Genomic DNA, 11,406 nt, shown 5'->3' with positions numbered 1-11,406 from the left:
TGTTTTGAAGGCAGAGTCATCATTCATGATGGCTTAGGTTTGTAGGTGTTCTGCTGGCATGATTAATCATGCAAATAATCCAAGGTGCTTTTATGCTGGACTGCTCATGTGACTAATGAGAAGAAATATAAAACATCTATATAGAAGCCAATTGATTGGGAGACAAAGCCTCAGCAGAGATCATCTTTTGGCATTCGGCTAGCCTTCCTCACTCTGAGGAAGTGGGACACTCAAAGTGGGGCACTCAACCTAGGGCTACTTGTTGCTCATACCCTGTGTTGTCCCATAAGTTCTGCAGGACTGTAAAATGCTTCACATGCTGCAGCTGCAGAAGGCCCAGGAAAGCACTGGCCCACAGCTGGCTGAAGTGAGCTCTGATAGCTGTATACTATGACAGAATAGCTGTATGCGTAGTCTGTCATGCTTGCTGCACAGTCCAGGTGATCTTATTACAAGTGCCCCATTCTCTCTTGAAATGTGTTTTACTGTCTTCAAGCGGCATTTATAATAGGCAGGAGTTAAGTATCTATTGTATTTGAATGGGCCAGTTTTGCAGTCATGGATGCTACTTTTACAGATGGCTATTTCCTTACAGAGTTGAAGATATGACCAGTTGGCAAGCCAGGTTGGGTGTTTTGTATGTTGACCACAGGTAGTCACTTTAACGGTTTTTTCATGTCTTCATATTGTCACAAAGCAATGTAACTAGTAACAGCTTCATTGTATTTATGTAGGCACAAATTTGTTTTGCAAAATATGTTTGTATTAATGAAAAGTTGTTTAAAAGTATTCACCGGGGTTCATAAAATCCATTTAATCTAATGAGAAATTAAATTTTATTTTTATATAATATGCATGTGATATGCAGAACATGGGAAAAGTATTTTTCATGCCTATTCATCAAGTCCACCTGCCTGTAGATGCTTAAGGGACTGCTCTTAACTGTAAGCAACTTAAAAATGCATTTGAAGACCCAAGTTAAAAATAGTTGACTTGCTGTTTGCCTGCACCAAGGAGTCTATTTTTGTCTTTATTGAGTAGCTTGCACACAGGCAATTCTGGGGGATGTTACAGGCCTCCTCTGTAGCAGTCCTGCCCCTGGATTTGTGTGCTAAACCATTTTGGTCTGCTTAGCAGCCCTGTCTAAAGAGTCACATTTCTCTCTGATGTACGGATGTTTCTAATCAAGTGGATAGGGAAGGAATAGGAAAGTTTATCCTAAACTTTAAACATACTGCAAGCTCACTCTTTGAATAGCAACATTATTTCACTGCCACTTTCACATCTGCGCTGAAATTCAGGGGAAGGAGCAAACTTGAAACCTCCTGTAAATATTTGACTCTCCTTTGTACTTATGGTTTGTGGCTTCTCCCAGCACTACTGAAAATAAACTCCATCAATAGTTCATTTTAGATGGCTTTAGCTGTAAACATCAGTTTGAGGCTAGCTAAGATTGATTAATATATGTCTTTAAATGAAAAGATGTGTCACTATCTGGAAATACTTATTTAGAGTTCATGTGCTCTGTGTGCTTTGTTGAATTGAAGCTGTATAAACTGAAGGTATTTCTCTTTCATTCTCATATATACATATTTAAAGCTGTATAAATCCTGTGTTAAGACTATGATATATGAAGGAACAGATTCCATGTATTTGTATGTGTTCAATATATATATTTATATGAAGTCTATCCATGTAGAGCAGGTAGATGCAGTGTGAAGGCATGACAGATACATTTTCAGAGTACTTGTTCTTTTACATATTTACAAGAGGTTTGTGGTTTTGAAATCTGAAACCAATCACCCCAGTTAGAAATCTCCAAAATTATTTGTGTTTTTTGGATAGTACTTCTTGTTGGGATAAGTGCACTGCTGAAGGCCTGGACATAGATCCCGATAGAGCACCCTGCCGTGGTGACCCTTTCGGGATTTATTCTGTGTTGCTGCCTCAACAGCTGCTTTAATTGTGGGGGTTTTATCTTTTTTCCTTTTGTTTGCAGGTATTTAGCTGCCTGTCACTAGCTCTGTCTGCCAAGTCAGAGGGCAGTGAGCCTACCTGGCTTCTGCAGGCTGGGTTTTGCAGCCTTCCCAGTCTGCCTGTCAGTTATTCTTTTTTAAGACAGAGAGACTCATCCTAACAGCCAAATTTTTGAGGTGCTAAAGGCCTTCTTCAAAGTGTGGTCACATATCCTGCTTGCCTGGGTCCCAGTCCTGTGCCCTTGAAACAGATGGAAGTTTTGATATTGCCTCTAGTACCCATTGAGTCTATGCTGTGGCAGACCTTGCATCAACAGAAGGGTGCAACTTGCCCCCACCTCACACACACATTAATTTACTGTTCGTTTACTGTTTCAATTTACACTCTAGAAATAACAGGGTTGCATGATCTTCCCTTCTCCATGCACACAATTCAATGTTTTGACTGGGACAACTAGTGTGAAGAAGGTGAGTAGAACTTGACTCTGCTTTTCTCATGTCCTCGTCTCAGTGCCCAGGCGCTTCCATGTGCGTTGCCAGCAGCAGCAACAATTGTGAGTATGGATAACTTTCTTCCAAAACAGTATTGGGGATTAATCACATCGGAATATCTGCTTTGCAAGATACAATTCGTAATACATCTCAATATGAAATGGGATGAATTAAGTCTTTGCAGAGGAAAGAAAATCAAGAAATGTGGACTGAATAATCATTTTCAGGCAACCTGTAAACCATTCCCCTCACTAATATATGTAGGCATGTGTGTATCTATAGTTTGCATAAGGATTGCACTCTAGTGTTTATTAGTAATTTGTTTTGATTGCCTTCTGGCAGCAGCTGTAATAATTTATTTGATTGCAAAGATGTCTTCTGTCCACAAATAGATATCTTTTCTATGATTGCGTAATGCTTTGGAATAGCATAGGTATATTGCTGCTCTCATGCCAAGCTCATCTTTAGCAACGAGATGCACGTCTAAGTAGAATGTGTCATGGTCATTACCTTAATAAAATGGGAGTCATGCACACCAGCACTTTCAATCTTAAAATAGTTCAAACTGGTGTATCAGTTTATTGGCGGATAGAGCACACTGTGGAAGACAAATCTGTTGCTGTATAGACGAATAATCTCCAGCATCTTTCCTGAAGCTCTGTGCTTAATTCAGCACTTTATGCATGCGTTCACTAATAAACATTTTAAGCACACTTCCACAATGTCTTCACCAAGTTTTGGCTAAAACTATAAATGTTCAACAATTGTAAAGTCTACTCTGACTTAAAGTTTTAGATTCAAAATGAGACTGTCAGCTAAATATACCAGCTGTTGTTAAGGGCAGACAAAAAATCTGACTGCTTTATAGCTAACTCTGTCTGTAATGATCCTGTAACTATTGAGAAAAGGTAGCAGCTGATAGCACAAATTGCTCCAAAACCACTGTCCAGGCTAAGGTTTCTGAATAGCAATTTATGACTCAGGAAAACTTCCATGTGCTATCTTGAAAAATATGTGTGTGCTCTGGGGAAATAAAAGGGAAAGTTGAAACTGTACAATCTTGTCAGCCCCACATCATACATGTCTAGGCAGGAGATCATTGGCAAGTAGGTCAGAAACAATTTGGGAAGTATTGCTCTGGTACTTCTGTGTTTCAGAGGGATTTTTCTCACTTTCAGGGAAGAAGCAGACACTTCAGGGACATAAGGAACATCCAAAAATGTCAAACTCTGACAAAGACATGTCTGCATTTCTGCATACACTAGGCCTCTCAGGCATTTAGCCAAGCTAAATTCCTAAAGAAATGAAAACCTGCTATCTTCAGTGTAAATTAGACCATATATGTTCTATAACATTCTGAAAATGTTTCCCTAATATTGATCTTTTTAAACAGAGGTTTAAAAAGGGACGTTCAAAAAGCCCTAATCTCTACATAGTAGTCCATCTTTTTTTTTTTTTTTTTTTTTTTTTTTTTTTTAGTCAAAAGTAATTTATAATCCACCTGCTTTCTGACAAGAACAGTTGTCAGTTTTTTAGCAGTTATCTGTATGTCTGTATGTGTTTGCACTCTCTTTGTGTGGAAAAGTATTTGGGAGCCAAGCAGAGGGAGGGAATTTGATTCACAAGAGGTGAATAGAAAATCAATTAGGCTTTAATACAGCTGTCTAAAACATCCAGACTTTCTTGTGAAGGCGGGCCACATACATAGTGACTGCATTCTTCTTCTCAGCTTTCATGTTTGCCCAGGTCACTGTAAAAGGCTAGTTAATTCTACTGTACTCCTCCTATATTGGAAGATGTATAACCATAGGAAAAATACCAACCCCAGACAGTGAATACATTTTGATTCCTTCCATCAGTGAGTATCATCTGCCATCAAACGAATTTTCACAGAATCATCTGGCAGTTAGAATTTTTCAGTATTGTTTTTTAAAAACTGCACTTCAAAATAATTTACAAAAAAATCACTATAAACATAAATGCTGAGTTCTATGACCAGCTGCTCTAAGGCACTGGGGCTTAAAAATCCAATACTGCGTATTTTGGGAACAAACAGTTGGTATAAAATAAAACTTCTGGTTTCTGCAGCATATCTTGCTTCCATCATCTTCGAAGCTGCTGGCTTCTTCCACTTTGTGTACAAAAGTGAAGCATCTGCAGTTTCTGCTGGCCCCTTTCGGTGTCCTTCTGCACTGCCACCTTTTGCCTGTGCTTTTGAGCTGAGGGAGAGCAAGCTGTGTAGAGAAGGATTATGCTGTCGAGCACACGTTATTTCATGATATGCTGGTGAGTATTATTTCTGCTGCTTGTGGGCAAATAACAGTGGTATCACAATATTGCTAATTTTCAAGAAGTGCTTTTCTGGAGATGGTGAAGGTTAGTGCTGTAGTGCCAGTTTGATCTGTGGTGTTGAAATCAAAAGCTTTCCCGTAGCTGCTTCAGCCAGCAGCCAGGCAGAGGCCTTGTGGACCTTCAGAGGATCTGGTCTCCATACATCCTTGTCTAACAGCAGAATTTTGTGAGCACTGGTCATTTCTTTATTTATGACAGCTGGTTGTTGTCAGTAGTCCCTTGCAGGTGGTGCAAGTTTACACTTAATCCTGACCTTTCTTCTGCTTCTTATCCAAGTGTTTTGCTGAGCCCAACATGTGGTTAGGGAGGTTTTAAATGATGTTTTCTGTTAGATTCATCAATTCTATTTTGTGAGAAACCCACAGCACCATAAAAAAGTTGATCCTAAACATTTTGGGCAAAATCAGATATCTGATAGTTTTTTTGGAAGTATTCAAAATTCTACATTAGATTTGGTTTCTGTACTGAAGTGGCAAAACTTTCAGTGACTTTCACTGACAGAACAGCCCCTAAAGTGTTGTAGTCCAGCCTAAATTGCATTGGAAAGTGTTTTGGCACTTTGGGATCTTTCAGTGAATATTCTGAAATAATATTTCTCCCTTGACATCTGGTAAATTGCATAGTTGAAGGTTTCAGTATGCGTCTGTACTCTTTTGCATACGCTTTTAAACCAGATTTTCTGGTCCTCTTCGTACACATTTCAAATGAATCCTAAAGGGTTGTAATACTTTAACAGCGAATTCAAGATAAGATGGAATATTAATAACATGCAAATTTCCTTTAGTAGAGATGTGATACCCTCCTGTTAACAGTGAGCTGAAGATTACAGTGTTAATGAGTACATTGTGAAATTACTATAGTTGATGATCAAGTCTTTTTGAGATTCATTTTATTATACATCTTGGATATAAATCAAAATAAAATAAAACACAATGAAGTTTATTTAAGAATAATTTTTCAGATGGAGAGAAGATTTTTGACAGGATCTAACTTGTAAACTCTCAGGTGATTAATATTTTTTCAAAAACTAGAATTAGACAAGAAAAGTAATACCCTTCCAAGTGGTGACTGGATCTTTTACTGAGGATTAAGGCACTGGTATCAAGCTGGTAAATACCTATTTCAAGAGATTCTGGGGCAGAATTTAAGTACGCAAAAATCTTAGCAAAACATTTGACAACAAAGATGCATCCTAAACACACAGCACAGAAGATAAAACGTAGCTTTTTCAGGTATCTTTTACAAACATTTTTGCTGGGAACTTCAGAATTGCTGAATGGGTATGGCTATCTGGACGTTTGAATCTTTTTGGTTTGTCCAGTTTCCGATTAAGAAGCTGTAGGAGAAATAGGGTGAGTGATTCTTAGGTGGCTTTGAAAATCTACCTGTTTTTTTGCTAAAGGTGTGAAAACCAGGAATGGTCTGCAGGTCCACTGACTGCCCACCATGTTATTATGAGCATGTTGACTTTCAGGTAATTTACTGCTACAGCACACTGTATGATTCAGATAGCTTTCTGCTGAGTACCTAGTACCAGACTTGTTACACTCTCTTCTTCAGCAAGACTTGCTGTGTTATGGAGGACCTTGTAGGATACACAAACCACTTCCTCCCCACCCCTCAGCGATTGTAGATATACCTTCAATAACACCAGAAACCGCAGAAAACCTAAAAGGGTATCTTAACACTTCTTTCTTCCTGATATTTAGAAAAAGCACATGGTGGTTTGATGGATGCTGTGCAGTTGAGTATCTCTGTTAAGCTGGAGTGAGTTTTTGTACAATTGTGGTAAATGAGGGGTTTTTCTCTGGCTTGGAGCCAGACTTTCAATCCTTTAATTTATTTGGGATTTTCTCTTGGCAGGACAGGCTGTTCTGCTGTGTCTGTGAAAATGTCTTACTTTACTGACAAATTATGAAGGTCAAGAGAAACATTCAGTTGGGTTTGTATTCAGAGATGTCCTCAGAAGATGAATAGCAAGGGAGACAATGGAATAGAAATAGTCCATTTACAAATGCAAATTAAATTTGAACATTCTTCAGATTTTTAACTGTAAGTGCTATGCTTTTGATTTTCAATTCTGACATCTTTTCATGTACAATTCCTGTTCTAGGAGGCTAATTTTGTACTTCGTTCTGAAGATGTTGTCCAGACATGGAATGATGAATAATCTCTTTCCAGGTGCAGGCAGATTTGATATTGCTGATGGTTATTGGCAGGAGAGATTCTGAACACTAATGCTTCTGATTAGATCCACTGACCTTCAGATCTAAATGCGTATGGAAGCTATATTCATGGTCTAATGCGGTCTTAACTGCACATGCTTTCCTAAACCTGGGTCCCAGGAGACTTCTGAGCTAAAAATATCTGGTGTCATCTTTTAATCTCACTGTTACTGGGCATTCAGAAGAAATTTATTCCATAACTCAGAGTTGCTATTTTTTCTTTAGCTGACATTATAAGATAGTTACTTATACTAGATATTTATTAAAGAAAAAAGATACTGAGAAGAAGACAATACTTTATTTAAAACTTGCTCTGTTGTTCAGAGGCATTTGATATTTCTGCATCTTTCAAGAAGTTAAATATTTACATTAATAATACAGAATAACTATTGACTGCTGTATTGTGGTATTGATTTCATAAAGCCCTTTGAAATTAACCTATCTAACTTTTAGACATTACTCCGGACACTAAGAAGGCTCTCCTGACTGTGCTCCAACATGTGACCACCTTTTGTCTCCCTTAATTAAAGCTTTTTATCTTCACAGTTTCTCTCAAGAAATTAATCTGCCATAGTGGTTTAACGGCAGATGACCTTTAAAATTATTATATATCTCCACTACTTTTCACTTTTGTTTTTCTCAGCATGGGTCTAACAGAAAGGATCATGCATATTGCCATATTTAACGGTTGGACTACATGATCTCCAGGGTCCTTTCCAACCTAGGTGATTCTGTGATATTTAGAGGTACATTTCTTTTCAAATTTTTTCCTTTTTTTTTTTTTTTTTCAATGTCAAAATTGAAGCTTTAAACAACTTTTTTCCCCCCAATATTTAGTGCAAAGTTTTGTGACATTTTATTTTTCTGAATGCCGTATCATGTTTAGTAACCTGGCTAGCAGATCATTAAAACAATCCATGTAACATACAGAGAACTATGCAGAAGATTGCATGCAAAAGAGTTTAGCTGTTGGTTGTTACTTAACACCGACAAAACATAGGCAAACAATGCCAGTTTTATTAAATATGATACATTTCCTGAAACATTAACATGCAGGTGTAGAAGAAACAGATGTAGAGCTTTTATTTATGCAGAAGAATAATATTTATTGACAACTAGGGCAGATACTATGTAGGCAGATGTTTGGGGAGCTTAGTTTCTCTTTATATATATGTCAGATTATTGGTAGCTCAAGGTCAATATTGCTTTTTTTTAAAATTTATTTTTGTTTCTTTCAGGTTGCAATTTTCAAATTGATTTTAGGTCCACCTTCCTGATATGTATTCTAGCTTTTTTTCTCATATTTTGCCAGGCTGTTGTTCTATTATTTATCTGTAGTTTTGGTCTTTTTCTTAAGAAGAGTAAAATATTTTAGTTTGTTCTTTTTGCTTTGGGGATAGTGCCTGTGTTAGTGTAGTATATTGCATTTCATTCCTCAAGTGTAGGTCAGAAAGGCCTTTTGCTTTAGTAAGCTGAAGCCTTCTTTTTCTCTGGAAGTGTACAGGCTATGATCTCTTGGTCTTTTCATTGTCCCCAAAAGGACTTTGGTTTTTTGAAGTTGCTTTGGTGATGGAGATGTGTGTAAGTATTTGTAATTGGAATTTCATTCACTGTTCACTCTAAGGTCATGTTCGTGGGTGAGTTTGGATTGGGGAACACTTACGCAGTGCTATCATTGTCATAATGAAATTTGAATCATGGCCCGTTGCAATATGCCACCATCATCTGTGTCAACTTAAGTCACCGTTGCATGTGCAGGTACATTAGTCTGCTTCTTAAAATTATTTGAGATTCAATTTCAAATTAAGAGAAAAATGATCAACACATATCCAGACAATTTGCAAGCAGAGATCATACTGGAGATGTTGATGAGAATCTCCCTGGGTTTGAAGGTGTATTAGTTTTACTTTCATAGCGATGCAATCCCTACAAAGCCAGCTGAAGGACTGGAAACAAGGGCTGCAAGGTGTTCAGTCTACTATCTCTACAGCAAGCTAATGATGATATAAATATTTCCATTAGGGAAAGATATCACTTGAAGATTTAAAGTTACATTTTTTTGCACTCTGATTCTCCCACAATTATTATACGCCCTGAGATTTGTGGGACCAGACAGAGGCTGTCTGTGCATATCTTTAGACTAGATGCTGTTTGCCACTGTAGGGAGAAAATCTGTGCAGCCAAATCTTGATTAGAGTTTAAGCTGGGCAGCACTGTGAAGGATGACAAAAAGGGAGTTTTAAAATATTTATATTAACAGCAAAGGGAGTGTCAGAGGTAACATTGGTCTGTTTCTTGATGAAGTTGGTCACCTCATAAAAGGGACGTAGTCAAAGCAGACATTAAATGTTTTCTTCACATTTGATGTCTTCAATACTGATAGTGAGCCCTGAGAACCTTGTGTTGGATGACTGTTACTGTAGTGATGATAAACTTGCAGCCAACTTGGAACTTATTTGAGACTTACTGCTCCAGCTGAATGTGCATAAATCTATGGGGCCTGATAGAATTAATCTCAGGGTACTGAAAGAACTGGCTGATGTAATTGTGGGACCTCTCTGCATTATTTTTCAATGGTTTGGGAAGTCTGGAGAGCTCCCAGTTGACTGGAAGCTGGCAAAGGTTGTCCCAATTTTCAAGAAGGAAAAGAAGGAAGATTTCCCAGGGGTCAATTTTAGGGCTAGTGGTCTTTAATGTTTTTATAAATGATCTGGACACAAGAATCAAATGTGTGTTGTGGAAGTTTGCTGATGATACTAAACTAGGAGGAGCTGTGGACTCTCTCAAGGGTAGAGTGGCCTTACAGGGAGATCTGGAGAGACTAAAGACCTGGGCAATCACCAACCACATAAAATCTAACAAAAGCAACTGTTGGATCCTCTACCTGGAATGGGGTAATCCTGGGGACAAGAGGCTGGAGAGCAGCCCTGTGGAGAGATCTTGGGGGTTTGGGTTAATGGCAAATTCAATATGAGTCAACAGTGTGCCCTGGCAGCCGAACAGGCCAACCATGTCCTGGGATGCGTTTAGCACAGCATAACTAGCTGGTTGAGGGAGGTGTTTGTCCCACTCTACACTGCACTGATGAGATCCCACCTTGAGTACTGTGTGCAGTTGGCCACTTCAACATAAGGACATTAAACTATTAAGAGTGTGTCTGGAGGAGAGTGGCCAAGATGGTGAAAGGCCTTGAGGGCAAGATTTAGGTGGAGGGGCTGAGGTCACTTGGTTTGTTCAGCTTTGAGAAAGCTGAGGGGAGACCTCATCTCCGTCTGCAACTTCCTGGAGGGGGAGCAGTGGAGGCAGAGGTGCTGATCTCTCTTTCATGACCTGTGACAGTACACGGGGAAATGGAATGAAGCTGCATCAGGGGAAGTTCAGACTGGACACTGGAAAAGGTTCTTTACTGTGGGGGTGGTTGGTCACTGGAACAGGCTCCCCGGGGAAGTGTTCATGGCACTAATCTTGTCAGAGTTCAAGGAGAGTCTGGATGATGCTCTTAGTCATATAGTTTAGTTTTAGGTAGTCCTGTGAGGAGCAGGGAGTTCAACTCAGTGATCCTTATGGGTATTTGCAGCTTGAAATATTCTATGATTCATCCAGCTATGATCTCAAGAAAAGAAGTAGGCAGACACTCTGAAGTGTTCAGAGCATTTATTTACTGAGATGTGACACCCGATTTTCTTTTAACATTTCCAATTTGTCATGGTGTGTATCTTTAGCTCATATCTCTCCCAGTGACACTTGAGTGAGATAAAGGGTCTCTATAGACCCTTTGTGAATGGCCCAATAGTGACCAGATTGTCAATCTTCTTTTGCCTTGTTCACAGTGAAAAGTCTAGTGATATTTGTTCCTTCCATTGTTCTGTTGTTGCTGTCATCATTTCTTTCATTCATTCTGAAACCCAATGAAATATGGAGGGCTTGTGGGAACAATGTTGGTGTGGATACCACAGTATAAAGAGAAGTTGTTATGTTTTGAAGTTACAGCTTCTGCAAGGGCATTTCCCCAGGTGCAAGCTGGATCTTAAAATTAATTTGGTCTTTTCTCTTGAACTTTCAAGGTTTAGTGGTTCATGGACCCCTTGAAGTTGTGTCTGGTGAAGGAGAGTGGTACTTCGGCTTGAGTCATGCAGAGAATCATAAAGAAAAACTAATAAGAGTCAGATTATTTTTTTTTTCCAAAATGCATAGCAAGAAACTCAAATTCTTAAACACCTCAGAGAACCTAAACAGATTATGACAAAAAATGCCCATGAAACACTTGAAACAGGGTGTTAGAGTTCAAACACAGTAGAGCAGAGGTGAAGTGTCTGGGAAAAGAAGAAAACTCACTGACAAGCAGTGTGGCCCACCTGTTA

The 11,406-nt window shown here is 38.7% G+C and overlaps 1 protein-coding gene across 4 annotated transcripts in view; it reads left to right on the top strand.

The window, feature by feature from the left end:
* Positions 1–594: 594 nt before the first annotated feature.
* The window catches only part of NRG1 (neuregulin 1), a 497,547-nt gene continuing 486,735 nt past the window's right edge, over positions 595–11,406 (top strand). For all 4 annotated transcript variants that reach the window (XM_026866199.1, XM_026866198.1, XM_026866197.1 and 1 more), the window contains exon 1: positions 595–652. In XM_026866199.1, the coding sequence (XP_026722000.1) occupies positions 640–652 (13 nt within the window). In that variant the 5' untranslated portion in view covers positions 595–639. The remainder of the gene's footprint in view (positions 653–11,406) is intronic.

The sequence above is a fragment of the Athene cunicularia genome (assembly GCF_003259725.1).
Source record: "Athene cunicularia isolate RWA chromosome Z unlocalized genomic scaffold, athCun1 chrZ_part2, whole genome shotgun sequence".
NCBI classification, from domain to species: domain Eukaryota; kingdom Metazoa; phylum Chordata; class Aves; order Strigiformes; family Strigidae; genus Athene; species Athene cunicularia.
This window is presented reverse-complemented; position numbering and strand designations above follow the sequence as displayed.